Source organism: Limulus polyphemus, unplaced genomic scaffold (assembly GCF_000517525.1).
Source record: "Limulus polyphemus unplaced genomic scaffold, Limulus_polyphemus-2.1.2 Scaffold60, whole genome shotgun sequence".
In the NCBI taxonomy this organism is placed as follows: domain Eukaryota; kingdom Metazoa; phylum Arthropoda; class Merostomata; order Xiphosura; family Limulidae; genus Limulus; species Limulus polyphemus.
Window position 1 is genome coordinate 715,112 of NW_013665670.1, and position 19,053 is coordinate 734,164.

At 32.8% G+C, this 19,053-nt stretch overlaps 1 protein-coding gene across 1 annotated transcript in view; it reads left to right on the forward strand.

Moving 5' to 3' along the window:
- The window catches only part of LOC106464469 (iroquois-class homeodomain protein IRX-6-like), a 60,269-nt gene that overhangs the window by 13,715 nt on the left and 27,501 nt on the right, over positions 1-19,053 (forward strand). Inside the window, exon 2 of the mRNA XM_022392671.1 lies at positions 8,724-9,017. Coding sequence (XP_022248379.1) covers positions 8,724-9,017 — 294 coding nt within the window. The remainder of the gene's footprint in view (positions 1-8,723; positions 9,018-19,053) is intronic.

Here is a 19,053-nt window from a genome sequence, read left to right on the forward strand (position 1 = left end):
ATATGTATATATACATATATATATATATACAAATAACAGCAATGTGTGTTATATTTTTCATAATCAACCGTGCTAAGCTAGTGTAAAAAAAAAAAAAAAAAAAGAAGTCAGAAACTCAATAGAATTTTCATTTTACAGGATAATCAGCTAGTGTAAAAAAAAAGAGAGAGTCAGAAACTGAATAGAATATCCAATTCTCCTATTTTGTACGTACACCGAGATCATTATAACAGCAACAACAACAAGAACAACAAAGCGAAGTTTATCAATTAAGAATAATTTTACTTCGCCTACCGATAAACAAAAGTTACCTTAGAGAAACGTGAACTAATTTTCAAAAACAAACGTCAATGAAAATTTTTATGTTTTTTTTCTCCAAACCATTTACATTAGTTTTATTACGAAGTATTTTTGTTGTTTTGTTTTCGATGAATTGTAAATGTATAATAGTATAAGATAAACTCACCTTTTGCAACAACTCCTGGTTTGCATTTAAGTTAGGTTTAATTGATTTCAAACTTTTCCATTGTAACTGCTATATCCATATTTAAGTCTTAAGAAATAGGTTTAGAAGTTTGTATTAACTTAGGTGTTCTATTTAAATTCAGTTATTTATGCAATGTTATACCCACAGATATATCTTGTGTCCTAGTGATTTTCCCTTCTTGTATCAAATTAAGTGACTTAAGTGCCTTTCTGTGCAGCTGTTGCCTTGATCTTCATTCAACCTCTACTTGGATATCGGTCTTGGTTTGTTTTTGCAGTCAGTGTTGTTGTTTTTCATTTGAATATTAATATTTGCTACAAAACAACAACAACAAAACCTATCCTACCAATTATGGTTTTGAGATCTGTAATGATTCCTAATGGAATCAAATTTACATTAAACAGATAGAATATACACACATAAAGTATTTATGGATATCGCCCATTTTATATGAAAAGTCACTTCCAAATTATTGAGAAATTTATGTTGCTTAAATTTTATGGAAGGGAGATTTTACTATTTAAACGACTGTGTTAACGCCCGTATATGATGTATTGTTGTTGGTCAAGTTTGTACGTTAATTAAGATTTTAGTGTAGACAAATCAATGGCCTTGGGTCAACATTATCTATCATTTCATGGAAGAGATTATTTTGTCGTTAACTGTTTTACAGGGTGGGGTAAAAGTGACTATATACTTGTTTCATTTAGAACATAGTTTGTTTTTTCTGAACAATTGGTTTCAATTGCACCGGTAATATTTTCTTTAGTAACAATCGCATAACACCAACTGTACCAACCGTATAGTGCCAGCTGTATAGTAACTTTTGCCCCACCCTGTATAAAATAATTATTAGTGTCAATATGTATTTACGTGGTTTTCCTATTACATCCCTGTACTTTGTATTACAAAAGCGTAAAAAACGTGATTATGTTAAAGGCATAATATGCAAATTTCAATCCAACCTTGTTCAAACATCGTTCATTCGTGTAACAGACAGAGGGCGGCTTAATCCTAAGAACGTGCTTTGTGTTGACCTCAAAAATATGCCACGACTCTATCATACACGAGCAACACCCAGAAAATGTATACTCTGAAACACTAATCCTTTAATCTGCTCCGTAAAACCTCTGCATTAATCCTATTTCTTTCTGTGGCTAAAAATGCTCAGTTTTCCTGTTCCTTGAGAAGCAATATATGTTTTTCGTTAAGTGCGTTTTGAATTTGAACTCGAAAATAACGACCAATTTTTCCAGCTGAGTTCAATTACCAAGAAACGTTAGCAATAAATTGACTAGCCTCGTTAACATTGTAGGTTTGATGTTTTGCCGCCTGCTGTACTGAAACATGCTTTTCTGCACAAATCATGCAGTCTAAAACCTAGAAATAGACCTGTGCTGGAATTCATAGCCCAGAGCTATTATTGTTAGATGCCTTCTTTTATGACGGGAATTCGACCAAAGCCTGCTCCAAAAATTGTCTATGGTAGATAAAAAAAATGTGGTTTATTGAACCGATTTAAATCATGAACTGTGCGGTTGGAAAACTATTATGTCAGACAATATAAATATTAAAATATGTTTGTTTTGTTTTACTTCAATTGTATAACAATAGTAAACTATGGAAGAACGTTAATGCAGTTTCTAGGACTGATTACTTTACTATCAAAAACGTAATGCTACTTAGGATTAAATTTTTATTGTGCATGAAAATTGCAATTCCTTTCTCACAATAGACTAAAAAAAGCATAAGCTATAGTCCAGATTTCCTGCTTAATTATTATCTCTTTCTTGGAACTCATTTTTCGTGTAGTTAAAGCAAAGATAACAAGCAGTCAGTATTAAAACAATCCTTTGTTGCTATATTCTGACGTCAGTTTTTACTTCAATTACATTTAACTTTTACATGTTTGCCTACGAAAAGTTTTACAGCTCAAACTCTTTTTATATGAAGTATAAAAACTTAATATCAAATTAATAATCTAATCTTTCATCTTCGTAATCTAAAGATGAGTTGAAAGATTAAAAAAGAAACAGACACTTTTGTATTAAAGTCATTCGATGGTGATTTATGTGTATCATAGATTTTCAATTCGACAAGGTGATGATGCTTTATTAATTGTAAGTATATTTTAGTAAAATGTAAAAATCTTTACTTAAATCGGTTAGTATTTTTTATATAAAAGGATAAATTTGTGGACTAATCTGCATTTACGCTCTTTAATACGTTAGTACGTTAATATGTTAATTAAGGCTCTTTAATACGTATAATAACAAACGGGAAAATGTAATTTTTTTCTAGGTTTTTCAACTTTATTCCGTTCATGAATTTGCTAATATCAGCTACAGTAAATATGCTTTGAAGTAGAGTTAGGTGTGACCCTGTAGTTAGCGTTTCAAGATGCGAATCGGAAGTATAGGGTTCGAGCCAATATATATCCTGAACACACTCCACATTTTCAGCTGTGACAGTCAGTAACGATGGTGGGTTGCGAGTAATCTAGCAGACGCCGAATGTTACTGACTTGTGTCTTTTTGTTGTTGTGTTGTTGTTGGTCAGCAATTTTTAAGTTAATGATGGTTGTACCTGAGCCTTGGGATCTTTGACCAAGGCGTTTAGCCAACGTATTGCAGAAGGTGCCGTTCAGGCCGAAAATTTCAAATACTAAGGTTTGAATAACACATTACTGTACTATCTAGAGTCCAAGAGATTAAAAATGGAATAAATAGGATTATTTTACAACAATATGAACATGCAGCATGGCTCATCCACGATTAAAATAATTGTGTTTGAAACACTCTTTGAAGTGACCTAATTAATACATACTCATGCATCTAAAACAGGAAAGTCAAAATGACGGATTCAAAAGCGTTTTTGATACTTATAGCAATAAGTAATATTGAATTGAAATGAAATGAAGGTTTGATATCGTTTAGATTAACCTGCAATGTAGATTTCAAAGCTCTTTATTCAGTATTATGAAAGGGCAATTCTAGTTTGTTAGTTAGTTAGTTTTATAACAAGCACCATCTTGTGGCTATTTAACCTACTATTTTTTATATTTTATGATATGATATAAGCCTTTTTTCCCCCAAAATAGCGGGTAAGCCAGAAAACAAATACAGAAAACCCTTGATAAATGTTATCAACTGTCCATAGAGCGATAGTTAGTTCCACTTATGAACGTCGGTGACATTCGGGGAGCGAACGTCTTTCCTGTAAATTAAATGCATCCGTTTTATATATTCTAGATTTACTAGGATTACTAAGATAGATTAATAAAGTCAATATACACTTTGTTGGTTTTAGTACAAATGTTATGATTTAATTGTGTAGTTAAAGGAATAAAAAATTCCCCTTTACAGTGTTTATTCGTTTTTTTTAATATCAGTGACCTTAAGAGGTTACCAATATACTTATTATGTTATTGTGAATGTCATAGGTAACTTGCATCAAAATGTCTAAAAAATCAATTATTTCACCTACCCCATAGTCACGTTTAAAATTCACTTACGTTTTTTTTGTTACTCGTTGTAAAGACGACTAAAAAAAGCATATATAATGAACATTTTAATTTTTTGATTAAATGCATTAGTTCTACGTCAGCTGTGATTTTCCTCCTGGGTAATTAATGTCAATCAACTAAAGTATACTAACTTTAGATCTTCTGATCACCAGTAAAGCACTAACTGTAGAATTATTGACCAAACATTAGAAGAAGACACGTCCGCTTGTCGAAAGCGCTAGAGTGTTATTGTTTCATCACGTTCCAAGTATTAAATGTTTAATAATTAGTAACTACATCGTGGTTGTATTCGGGTGTTGATGATGTTCTTTATCAGTAGAAAGAAAAATCATTGTAATGGTCTCTTAAGTACACTCATGCTTGTATAGAAGATGTACTCTTCCTTTTGAAACGTGTTTACAGAAAATCGGAAAAGAGCGACACTATTATATATGAATAGTTCAGAAAGCGATTACATTAGTTTTTTCAATATGTCATACTTAATTCTCGTGTTCATTTTCAGCGTTTGTTTTTTATTTTTTGACCCTAACGTATATTTTACTCTGTACAGAAATTACAAGAGCTACACATCACACATAGGTAATGTAAAAACAACGTCATAGGGTGTGACCTATTGTTTATCCTGCCCGTACTATGATTCAGAGGGTTCATGTTTCGTTTGTATTGCCGCAAACGTGCGTTTTGAACGATTCAGTCTCAGTATGTTCAGTCAGGTAAGAGTAGGCCAAGAGTTGGCGGTGGATACTCTAGACTAGCTCCTTTTTTTTTTGTCTATCATCTCAAAATTAAGGTCAGCATATTCGATCAAACAAAGAGTAGGCTAAGGGTTGACAGTGGAGTCTGTAGACTAGCTGCCTTCCCTCTAGTCTATCAGTTCAAAATTAGGGACGGCTAACGCATATAGCCATTTTACAGGAAAATCCTAAAATAAACAAAACAAACACGATTAATTTAATTTACAATTTACGTAATTATTCCATTTTTTTAATCATTGATATTTAAAAACAACCTAAGCATTTTTTTTCTTAAACGTGTTGCAAGCTAGTTATCATTTATAAGTTCTTATTTTAAGCTTCAAAACAGCTTTAGACGGCAAACTCTTGTTTTGTAACTTTTTTATAAGTGCGAAGCCTAGCATATATAATAATAATAATAACAAACGGTATATGCTTAAATTGTAAATGTATGCCTTGTTCAAATACACTGTTTTCCGCTCATAAACAAACATCTCCTATGAGAAAGCAGCATAGTAGTAATCTTTGAACAGTTTGATGCATCTAATAACGCCTCTCTATGTGTCGTTAATATATAGAGACATCTAGTAATGTTGTTCATATATGTATCTCAGCCATCAAGATTATCCGACTAACACCAAATGCATGTAAGTTACAAACTGAACGTATTTGATAGCAAATCACAAAATATGTACAATATTACGGTACGTTTTTAAAAGTTATTTATGAGAAAGAATGCATTGATGTGTTTTGAAAATTGGATATAGTCCATTCATTGATAATATTCAGTCTTTGGAAAGCAAATAACCCGTGCATTAATTAGTTAATTTAGAAAAAATAAATCAACTGAAATATCAAACACAAATTAAATTGAATGTTCTAAATATCTATTTTTATAATTGCATTTACTATAGTATGCCATTGCAACAATAAAGTAATAATTGCAGGCATAGTTAGTAGCCTATACAGGTGCCTAAGTCTAACTATTAATAGGACTTAAGCAACTGTATAGGCTATTAACCATGATAATGATTGCTACCCGATCGTTTCACTGTATACTAAATACTTGTGTAAAATAAAAAATCTCATTCTTTAAAATACTACTTGTCTATGTTAGTGAAGACAACGCATATACTCTGTAGACAGATAATACCCATAGATACAATTTTCAATGATATAATGTATGGATACAATGATACAGAATGTTTAAGAAAGTGATAATTATTCTTTATGTAAAAATGAAAAAGTAAATCTTTTCAATTATTCAAATTAAAACACATTTCGCTTGGCTTTTAGAAACATAATTTTTACTTTGACAGTTTTAGAATTAAAATGTCTTCTGACAGAAGAAGAAACTGAGTCGTTTCATTATACATAGGTAATATGTGTCTTGCATGTATGTATATGTTTAGATGTACGGTTCCAAATGGCATGGTTAAAAGAATTAACTGAAATGTGAAGACTCCTGGGAGTTAAAATGTAGTTTCATATATTTAACAAACTCAATTAATTATAGCCTTCTTCTTGATCTCCAATTTGTATGATTTTGTTAAATTAGATAATACCGTTTCAGTTTCATCAGAAACAAATTAAAACATATACCATGTTAATCAAAAGAAATATGGCGTCATTCCAGTGTCCACACTATCCTTGGGGGATAATTCTTTTGATGGTTTTCTACAAACGCGTCCTCATTAGGCCTTTTGTCGCCAAATGAGTATTACATTACACAAACAAAAATGTGTTTGTAAAAGCACCTCTTAAAAAATATTTGGATAACATATGGCGGGTACGGCTGACATAGTACGAGTTTCAAGCAGCAAACCATTATTTGAGTTCCCGTATTAAACGGTGAAATTGAGAAAGTGTATGCCATACTCGTTTGCCACCTCATAATACAATGTTATCTTAGCGCTTTTCTTAAGCATTTATTCACTAAATAAAGATTATTTACCGCCACATGATCTTATCTTTTCGTATAGTTAACATACGAAGGATACATTTGAGGATACAGTTTTAAAATTTTAATGCAAAGGTTTCAAATAGCATTAACTTATAACTTCACTAACTCCCGTATTAAGTTGTGAATGAACATTTTTCAGAATATTTCAAAAATAAATAAGTCAGAGTTCTTTATAGAGAAGATTTCTGTATACTTACTCAGTTGTTTCATATTTTAAGCGGTTTATCAAAAGAACTGGTTAGAATCCTAATTACATCACAGTCTTTTAACTGCGACAAGAAATTACGAGGTCATTGTTGACTGCTCCTAACAAACGTCTACGTTTAACTTGAAATTTCACTAAAATTTTGTGCAGGTATATTCTGCGGTTCTAGAAATACATTGATGTAATAAATTTCAAGATTTTATGATTTCAAAATAAATTTTCAATGCTTTATGCTTTTATAAAAGTTCAGAATTGGGATATTTAGCAACTTTATATTCAGGTATCTGTATAGATTTTATATTCAGGTATCTGTACGTGTTTTATATTCAGGTACATGTACATGTTTTATATTCAGGTATCTGTACATGTTTTATATTCAGGTACCTGTACATGTTTTATATTCAGGTATCTGTACATGTTTTATATTCAGGTACCTGTACATGTTTTATATTCAGGTACCTGTACATGTTTTATATTCAGGTACCTGTACATGTTTTATATTCAGGTATCTGTATAGATTTTATATTCAGGTATCTGTATAGATTTTATATTCAGGTACCTGTACATGTTTTATATTCAGGTATCTGTATAGGATTTATATTCAGGTACCTGTAAATGTTTTATATTCAGGTGTCTGTACATGTTTTGACAATCATTGATCACTAAAACTGCATGAAGTTTAGTGTATCATATATCTGAATTTATTATTTCTATATCTTTATCTCTTGAAAAGATTAGGTTTGTAGAAACTATAGGTGTCAAAAAATACTCAAACATTGGAAAAACTTGATGTTTTGAAAAAACGTTGCTATAGCACAGTATGATCCAGAAATTTGTTTTTCTAATTAATCGCCAATTCTGGTGTTTGAAAGGGGTAAACTATTGAAATATATATCTCTGTCAAAGCTGTTTAAACCCCTTATGAATTTTACATGCGGGTCATCAGGCAATCTTACATGACAAAGGATAACAAACAACGATAAAGAAAATGTTAAAGTTATGATTGCAAATCCTATTATGTTAGCGGTGTATGTGCGATTTGTATTTCATTGACATCGTTATGTGAAAGTTGAGATCTAAAAGATGTCCGAAAGTCTGGACATAGGTGATTTGCTACTCGGAGGTCCGAGCTTGGTTGAATGACACCTTCCCAGGACATTAAATTGCCAGACGTGGTCCCCAGAAATGGGCCCCCAAGAAGTTCGGACTTGATTCCCATGGGTTTCTTTTTCTGGGGACTGCACAAGGCATGTGTGTACAAAGAGAAGATCTGGAACACCGAAAGAACGAATTCGCGACGAGTGTCGGACCATTGACAACAACACGAATGTTCTTCGCAGTGTTCAAAGAGAATAGAAGTATCGTCTTCAAACTTGTTTCGAATTACAAAGACAACATGTGAAACACATTCTGTAAAATTAGTTGAAGTTCCTGTGGTGCCAGTTTTTTTCAGACACCTTTTATTACACACACATACATATATATATATCAATATAATTTATCCATTTTTCAACAGTATGGTTTAATGCATGAAGCGAAAACTTTGATAGCTTAGAAGATATTAAAATATATGTACTGACATACATAGTATTTGTTTATAGGTTGACACTATGTTTACACGTTAAAAGTCACCTTATAATGGCTTAAACTTACATGGAATTATGCAAGGTAAGTGTTTATGCTACAATAACCAGTGTTATTTCCTATTTTATAGTCACTAAGCCTGGTGTTGATAGCTTAATCCCATAATAAACATTGCTGCTGGTCATAAATATTGTGATACAATAGCTCGTGTTTTATTTCCACAGCTTCTAAGAAATACTGGGCAGGCTGGAACCTCGGGGACGTCTTGCTGCGATACACCACGTCCACTGCTCGAGACCGATCCACACGCGGTACAGCAGCCGCTGCCAACACCGCCAGCTGCTGGTTGTCCTTTGCCTCCAGCTTATGACTCTCGCCTGCTGTCAGCATACCCTCAACTTGCAACGAACCTTACCGGCTCCTCACGGTTCTACAACGGAACAAGCTATGCGGCGGATCAGGCTAACTTTCACAGTTTTACCGGCGTGGACTCTCCAGCTTTTTATCCTACAGCGTTGGTAAGCAAACACACGAATAATACTATATTAAAATCCGTATCAATACTTCTGATAGTATAACGGAAATTAGCATGTGTTGCAACAAACTTTCAAGCATACAAGGTTTGAATTAAGGAAAATGCAATGCAGAATGAAGATTACGTCTTAAAATTATGACCAAATTTACAGTAAGAAGAATATGGCTCTTCAGTTTAAAAGTGCTATGTACGTATATTGGTAATACACTTCTTCAAACACTTTACTAAGAGGCTCAGCTATACTTAAAATATAAATAAAGATTTCTGGTAAAGTCAGTCATTGTGTACCTAATTTTAATATACTTGATATTCTATTTACAGTAAGAAGGATATCGCTCTTCAGTTTAAAAGTGCTATGTACGTATATTGGTAATACACTTCTTCAAATACTTTACTAAAAGGTTCAGCTATACTTAAAGCATAAATAAAATTTGATGGTAAAGTCAGTCATTATGTACCTAATTTTAATATACTTGATATTCTATTTAACCTTCAAGAGAGAAAGAAGTAGAAACTAGCGTTACAAAAACAAAACAATTTCAGTAGAGTAAACTGTTTGATAAAAGTCCTTAGTTCTGGAAACAGACAGTCCAAAACAATCAAAAGTTCGCCTAATTTCTGAAATTTATAAGAAAAAGGAAAATTCTGGAATGTATTTTCCAATCAGCTACAACTGATTGTGGCCCTTTGGTTAGTGTACCGATCTGTAGGTTTGATGGTTCCAAGTTCGCGTCTCGTTAGCAAAAACCTTGATCCTCACTCTGGGGTCGTGGGTACATTATATATTCCACTATTCGATTAGACTAGCCCAAGAGTTGTCGATGGTTGATGTTGATTTCCCTCTAGTTTATCAAATCAAAATTAAATATAGCCCTTGTGAAGCTTTGTACGAATATCCAAAACAAACAAAGAAACAAACTACCATAGTATCAAGTGATCCTGTAATAAATCTTCTTGGTTCGTAAAATGAACTTGAATGATTGAAATAGAGGCAGTTATTCGAGTTGTTGGTAACTACGCTTTGTCCACTGATATAGGTATCTGATGTTGAAGTCAAGTTGGCAAACAACGCTACAATAAGAACCGTAGAATGAATCATTTATTGTAACTATATTACAAAAATAATACCATTGAAATCACAGGGAAAATATTTAATTGTATTCAAAGGATTTTCTAAAAGTAAATTCAAACGATAAAATTTAACCACTTGCAATTGATGAGAAATGATCAAACATTAATTAACTATGTAGATTGTAGATTAGAACAAAAAGTTACTTATTAATCAGTTTTGTTTTTGTTTGATATTAAGCACAAAGCTACACAATGGGTTATGTGTGCTCTGCTTACCACGGGTATCGAAACCAGGTTTCTAGTGTTGTTAGTCCGCAGACATACCCCTGTGCCACTGGGTGCCTAATCAGTTAATGATTAACTAACTAACTAGAAATACTAAATATCATAAATCAATATAACAGAAAAAACAACAACAGCAAAAGCAAAGGAAGAACCTATAATATGTAGAATGCATTAATCATCATTTGGATATCTTAACAACAAAGCTATTTTATTTTCAACGGTAAACCTAACACGAGATTTGTTGAGTTACAGATTGAGGTTAATTCCAAATACATATGATAAGCCAATAGAGTAATTCCAAACCCAAATGATAAAAATTCATCCAAAATTTGAATACGAAGACTATATTTTTTATGCCATGTACAGAATTAGGAAATGAATCCATCAGCTTGGCTGTTTCCGGAGTATTGGTCATTTATAAAAGCTATAGTGCGTTGTACAGATATAAGCCATACACATCCCCTATAATTCACCGAGCTTAGTTTTGTCAAGTTTTTTCTCAACTAAGCAACGTAAAAGAATCTCTTCCCCCCTTTTTTTTTGGCTATTAACTGACTGAGGAAAAAATAACAGTTTGTTCTCCATGTTGAAAACACACATAAATATTGCTTACATTTGTATTATTTATTATATATAATATTTAAATATATTATTCGTCGCTAATGAATAAATTTGATAAAAACTATTTACAGATTCTGAATGGTCCTGGAATAAATGTAATAAAAAGTTTCTTTGATAGTTAACAGTCATGGCTTGTATAAATATCCTACTTTCGAAAAAGGAATGCAAGAAACGAAATCACGTAATACGAAGTCCTAAGTAAATATATAATGTTAAAAACACTTAATAGAGCCCTGGGATTGCATATTTTTATATTGAAACAAGACATCATTAAACGTAGTCTTGTTGTACAGGTTTTATTTGGGAAACTGATGTGATAGGTGGGTGATACGTCGCTCGTCATCTGTCACCTGTACATAACAGCTGCCACACCACTTTTTTCATATTTTTAACCTGTAGGTATTAATTAACTTGACCTCAATAAAAATTGTGTTTGATCTATAGCCAGATAATTGCCATTAGGCAGTGTTGATATACAAATAATACCTTAACATAGAGTTCTATGAATATTTTCAAAACAACGAATTCTTAGAATCACGACTGTGACGCTGAAGAACGTAAATACTTTGGTAGAAATTGTGGTCAATAGGTGTTATATATATATATATATATGTGTGTGTGTATGTATGTATGTAGATATCAAAACGTCGAAAAAAACAGCCCAATTGATGACGAATAAATAAACAAGAAAGACACGGACAGGTTGAAGAAAACACTACATTTAAGAAACTAAGGAGCATTCGAATAACACTAAGAAAGAATCATTCATATACCATTTTCAAACCTGAATAAAAGAGGGAAATTTAAAATCGCGTCCTTCTAATTTATTTATTTATATGTGACATATCTATAAATGTGAATATATTTTAGGTCTGTTGAGTAGAAAAATGATAAACTTGTCAACCATATTTGCAAAATGCGTTCAAGTAACATTATTATTTTTCCCAAATGTATGATCTATATTGTATGTAAAAATACTGTTGACTCATCACAGGCCTGGCATGGCCAGGTGGTTAGAGCGATCAACTCGCAATCTGAGGGTCGCGGGTTCGAATCTCCGTCACACCAAACACGCTCGTACTTTCAGCCGTAGGGGCGTTATGATGTGACGGTCAATCCCACTATTCGTTGGTAAAAGAGTAACCCAAGAGTTGGCGGTGGGTGAAGATGATTAGCTGCCTTCTCTCTAGTCTTACACTGCTAAATTAGGGACGGCTGTCGCAGATAGTCCTCGTGTAGCTTTGGGCGAAATTCAAAAACAAACAGACTCATCACATTCTAAACAATTGAATTCATCAGGATCCAACATCATGCAAATTATTTGTTTTTAAAGTTTGTTTCTCTCTCGTATTACAGTGGGGAAAAAATACAATGAATGCAAATTTCACTCGTGAATTACTATATAAAGTTTTTTAAATTAGTGGATCATATACGGCTGATCATATACCTTATTCATAACCTTTAAACAGTGTGCTTTCGTAAAGCTCATAACATATGATATATACATGTATATATAAAGTATTTCGGTTGAAAATAAAAGTCCAACTTGAATTTAAAACGTACAATTAATACGAAATAAAATCCGACCAATTTTTGAATTCTCTTAACCTGAGGAAGTACATGGTAATAAACATTAAAAACATGTTTCCAAAAAACCAAATAGTTACATACTATAATTATATTACCTCCTTTAATGAGTAAACAGTGGCCAAGATTAAAGAAAAGACGTTGATAACAAAAAATTCCTTTTTGAAAAAAGGAAAATCGTGCTGTATAAATACATTAGAATCAGTAATTACTGGCACTCTCTGCATACCTTCAGATAAATACACATGCCCGGAAATCATGCATTATTGGAAGATCAGAAATCAAACTGTTGTTTAAGTGCAAGTAAATTGTTTTCCAAGTGGAGTCGCGTATATAAGAATGGACCAATCTTAATTGGTACTCATAAAAAACCCAGTATTTGTGAGTAGATCCGCACGTTATATTAACGCACAAACGCTTACTTTTATGGACAAATTACCTTCTCCGACTGTATAACTAAGCAAGACTCGTTTTTCTACGCAGTATGCTGGTTAATTCGTGAGTGAAACAGGTACATATCATAACGGGGAAAACATAACAGCAGTTTTCGAGCACATGGGTTTGTTTTTTGTAAAGTACGGAAGAAAATATGCAAGGTATATTACTGCAGATTGTAATGCAATAACTTCGCATGAGCTTGATAAAAACATGGTATATTGATACAACAAAGGCTATCACTATCATACTGACTGTTGAAACATTCCTTGAGCCTTAGTAATAATAATAATTATAATAATAGAAAATTTAAAGTAAGGCTTATCAGCAACAGTTTACTTGTTCGGATCATTCCTGAGTCTAAGCTGTATAGTCTGCATGTTTTAGTGTTTAATTCATATCATTCTTCTCTAGGTATATAAAGTTTATATAAAGTTCTATATATGCTCTAGTCACGCGACTATGCACGCGCTCACGCATAGTATATTTCAATGAGCCAAACATACTTGTCTGGTTACAAATACACAATTTGTGAATAATCGTTTTGCAGCTTTTGTTTCTAAGTTATCAGTGAGTCCACATTTCGTTCAAAAAAGAGAGCAATGGGAAATCTCTCTAGTCGGCAATTATGCATAATACTAGAACAATAGAAACCGATACTTTAAATCTTGTTGAATATATGATTACCTGTGGTTTGGCGAAATTATAATACATAATAATAATTATTATTATAATCCTGAATGATTATCTGCTGAAGACACAAGAGAAACCGAAACAGTTATGTAGATATCTATAACGCTTATATTATGTTCAAGGTGTACGGATGGAATGATGTGAACATGTGTAATAGAGAGCAGGTGTGATACGTATCAAACACCTTTCAGTATTTTGATAAATTACATAACTCATATAAATTATACGTATACTAATATATGTAGAAAAATGACTCATATTTATGAATTTGCAAAAACGTGCAAAGCTAACATTTTTCACCTTTATAGTAAGTACCAACCTTATGAAAGAAATATACACTAATGGAAACTAATATGGAAACATGCTGTATTGAAAAAGAAATATTCCTTCAATATGAGCATAGAAGCTTCCTTAGGTCTATAGGCTAAACCAGAATGACAGTATACAAATATGTAACTGTACAAATTAGTATTTGGTGTAAATCCTTTGCTTTCTTTCGGACAGGATACCCCGTCAACATGCTCTCGTAGAATTTACTTTTGAAAGTGCCAGCAATGTTCCTTCAAATACCCTTTAGCATATAAAACAAATACACAGATACTTGTTTTGCTCTTGACCTCAGTTTTATCTATGTAGGAGAAATTCATTAAATTACGTTCAGATCTGAAATCTGGGCAGGCCAAGGCAGGAGCTCTAGCGTTTTAATCGTTTGGTTCATCTCCAGTGAAGCTTTTATTACGTTAGTCATATTATTAGGATCTTTATCCTGCTGATTTGTCTGTACTTCTCTACAGTAATTATATCATCAAATTTTCCTATGTCTCCAACAGCACTGGGGAAACGCTACCATACCCCAAAGTTGTATAGATTCATCTAGATGTTTCTTCGGAAGTGGTTCTGTGTCCATTTTTTCTTTTATATAATCTATCATTAATTATTACTGAACAACTTAAACATGGTGGACTCATTGGTAAAAACATTCTTTCAAACTTATCCAATTTAACATTTCATTTTCACTTGGCTCGGCATGGCCAGGTGGTTAGGGCGCTCGACTCACAATCGGAGGGTCACGGGTTCGAATCCCCGTTACACCAAACATGCTCACTCTTTCAGCCGTGGGGGTGTTAGTATGTGCGGTCAATCCCACTATTTGTTGGTAAAAGAGTAGCCCAAGAATTGGTTATGGGTGGTGATGACTAGCCGTGTTCCCTCTAGTCTTTCACTGCTAAATTAGGGACGGCTAGTGCAGATAGCCCTCGTGTAGTTTTGCGCGGAATTCAAAACAAACAATTCACGGTTTACTCGTTGACTCTGTATAAATCGCATAATCAGTACAAATCACACACTTATCATGGTCAGTACAGAATATGTTTAACCTTCTTCATCCTGGACTTATAAACTCCGACAAAAAACCTAAACATTTAACTCCTCACTCTTGTAACTTTAATCAATTGCAACAAAAGTTATGCTGAGTCAATCGTTTATCACAGAGTGGTCGTTGACTCTATAGGTCACATAATCAGCACAGTCGCTAATGGACATAAACAACATTTTTCATCCAGACCACACATACTCCAACGCAAGTCATGCATTTATAATAATATAGAGATTTAAAACTATTTTTAATTTTCCTTAGATTCTGTGCTAAATTATCTTTTCGTTTTCAAGAACTGATCATCTTTGGTTTGCTTCCTTTAAAATCCCACTTTTAGCCCCCCTCAAACGATGTGGTCTATTGAGTTTGTTTCATCGCAAAGCTACACAGTGGATTTTTTGCCCTGTGTTTATTTACTTCGGGGAATCGAACCCCAGGTTTTAACGTTTTAAGACCATAAGCTTATGCTGACCCACTGGGAGATAGGTAAATTGAGACGGGTAAACCACGTGTACTAGTGGTCAGAAATTCACATAAGCTGGAATATTATTCTGTGGACATCTAGCTGGAACTCAGCAAATACTAAACAAGACATAAATTTGCATGCGTTTCTGTTATTTATTCAGTATTCAATTTAAATAAATGCATTCTATTTATTTATAACATTAAATTGATATATGACATTAAATTTCTGAAAGTATAATAACTACATTCGTAAAGTGCGATAGGGATGGTACATGAAACTTAACGTGTGGCGATTCTGGTTCGGTACTCGATACTATCGCTACCTCAAATTTGTCAGGTGTTCTAGCAACGAGGGTGCCAAATTAACAACCTAGGACAGTGTGATAATAAAAGCTTTTTTTTTAAGTTTGCCCGTTTCTCATAAATAAGACTATTTGCTATTACTTGTAATTATTGTTGTAGAATTTTAGCGACTTTTCTGGTAAACAGTATTACAAGATTTAAACTTGTTGGCTCTATGTCCCTTATTTCACCATTAGTTTTAATGATTATTTTATTCAGTATACACTATTAGCCTTTTATTTCATACTTATTATTTGTTTTACGTTTTAACGGAAACTCTTTTCTAGAACCATTTTTGCTATCTATATACAATAATACGAGTTCCCCTAGCAGTGACGTATGGATATTAAGTTCATGTTTGATTATTGTAAAACAAATATTAAGGTGTTAGTCATGTGATATTTAATTGTTTCTTTGTTTGTTTTGAATTTCGCGCAAAGCTACTAGAGGGCTATCTGCGCTAGCCGTCCCTCATTTAGCAGTGTAAGACTAGAGAGAAGGCAGCTAGTCATCACCACCCACCGTCAACTCTTGGGCTACTCTTTTACCAACGAATAGTGGGATTGACCGTCACATTATAACGCCCTCACGGCTGAAAGGGCGAGCATGTTTGGTGGGACGGGGATTCGAACCCGCGACCCGCAGATTGCGAGTCGAGCACCCTAACCACCTGGCCATGCCGGGCCGTGATATTTAATCTTGTTGTTTGGCAAGGAAATAAAAAGCCAATGATCTGAAGTTAAGAGAGATTAATGAGAGGAGTTAGACCAGAGGTATGTAAGATACATGTGTTTATTATTACAACAAATAGCTTGTTGTAGAGATTAGTTTGATTATTATTTGAGATTTAATATTATTTTGGAAACTGTTATATATTGTTGTTTTTATTGGTGTGGTTTAAAGAACTGAGTTTCTTCTGGTTCTTTGTTTTTCTAACTCTTAATCATTGCTGTCGTAACTTATGACTTTATTGATAACGTTGTTCTCTGAGTATTTGTAATAAGTATGAAACTAAGGTAATAAAAGTCCTAACCTCTCACTACTTCTGAGCTACTGACTTATATTGTCTTAAGAAATTTCTAAGTTGTTTAACATAAGTGTAACGTGGTTGTTTGATACGTCGCAAGGTTATACTAAACACTCGTAAAATTTGTAAATGATTATGCATGATATTACCTAACATGAAAAGTATTTTAAAAACACGTTAAATTTACAGAAAAGAATTACTGGAGACTTTAAAATAACATTTTGACGCACTGATATTCAGCATTTACCAATTTTACAATAACATTTATTTTTGGAGTTAATTTCAAATTTCAGACAATCAAGAGCCACGATTTGTCTCTTCTATTTTTTGTAACACTGTGTAACTATTTCAGGGCTTATTCCCCTCTGGGACAAAAAATATTAAAACAAAATAGCTCATGTACCCATCATCGAGGCAGCCAATTCTGGGTGAAGGACACAGAAACATGCATAATGGATTATCTTTAGAGTAAGATGGGTGAAATTAATCAACGGTCACAGGATATCCTCTATTTCTTGGATTACTAAAAACTGCGAGCTCATGTTATCGATTTTTCACCATACAATCAATGTCTTACAATGTCTTTGCCTCTTAAATATTTCCCTTAGACTAGAGTGTGAATTTTGAAACTGCATGTTATAATATATAAGATATTTTTATTAATAAAAATAAATTGGAAATAAATTTGTGTTTTTTGACTCAATGACTTAGCATCACCAATCGTGTTTAATGAAATATTTTCTAGATTTTTCCGAACAATTTGTGGCATTAAGTAATCGATTTTTAAAGTCGATAAAATTGAAATGGACGCTGTTCTACTTGAAGATGTTTGGGAATTATTTCTTTTGTGTAATCTGCACAAAATTAGTTCGATTTACACCGTTGGCCTGGTGTAATTTACACAAATGAACAAAAATAAGGAATGTAAAGGTACATACATAATAGACTTCCACGTATGACAGTGTTAAAGTTTCCTTCAAGTAAGCTGAAAGCCTACCTAGCGTTTAGTTGTAACACAGACAACTTACTTTAAGTGGTTGGTAACTCTTAAGAGCGACGTAACACGATAAACGTGTTTTTGTTTTTTGTTGTTGATTTGTTATAATGATCCAGTTATTGTGTAGTTAGCCTCGGTATCCGTCATGTACAAGAAATGTTGAAGTAGCTTTGTTTCTAGATATCGTAGATAAAGAAAATCTATATCTTATATACGTATGCGAGATAGTGCTATTTTCAAGTAGAACTAACATAAAAAAATAGTAATCCTAAGAAACTAAACTTCTAGTTCCGTATAAAATGTATTATTATTATTATAAAATATTAAAAATCCAAGTTATTAACTATTTTGTCTTCTTTCAGATTATCAGTATTGTTTTCATATCTGCATATTTTCTTTGGGGGTAGTTAAAATTTTAATACTCTACATTAACTTAGCATGCCACTAGTCTTTTATTCCATAAACAAACAAGCTGCATAATGGAGACAAGCGACTAATTGACTGGTGGCTGTCTAAGTGTCATTTTGCTCTCAGTAATTGTCTTCGGACTTATTCACCTTGAAACCGGGTTTCGATACCCGTGGTGGGCAGATCACAAATAGCCCAACAACAGCTCTCAGTGTATATAAAAAAAAGGAAATAAATATTTTCAAAAGGCGGAAATTGAATTTCTGTGTATCTTACAGTAATGTTATGTCACGTGTAAGTTTCCTTTTCAGATGAGAAATAAAAAACCGGAAACTGCTTAACTGGTAAATGTTAAGCTCTTTAGCTTCAATTTTTAACTTATTAAGATACTTTTTGCTAAATTAATGATTACTAGGCTATGAAAAAAAATGCATTCTGTCTTTGTGTTTCGACTTGACGCTGAGTAACAAAAGTACAAATAACTAGACTCGATTATTTATTTTACACTCGAAAGGTAGGAATAGTCTAAGATCTCGATGACAGTTTTTCACTTTCTCGTAACAAGTATTTTAACCGCATGAATTGATACAAAGTTTTTATAAAGAGGTGAAAAACACATTTAAAAGACAACATATATTAAGTTGTTGTTTTTTTCCCAAGCAATATACGATTTTTGCATTAATATGAGTCAACAGAGAAGGTTTGTTTGTTTT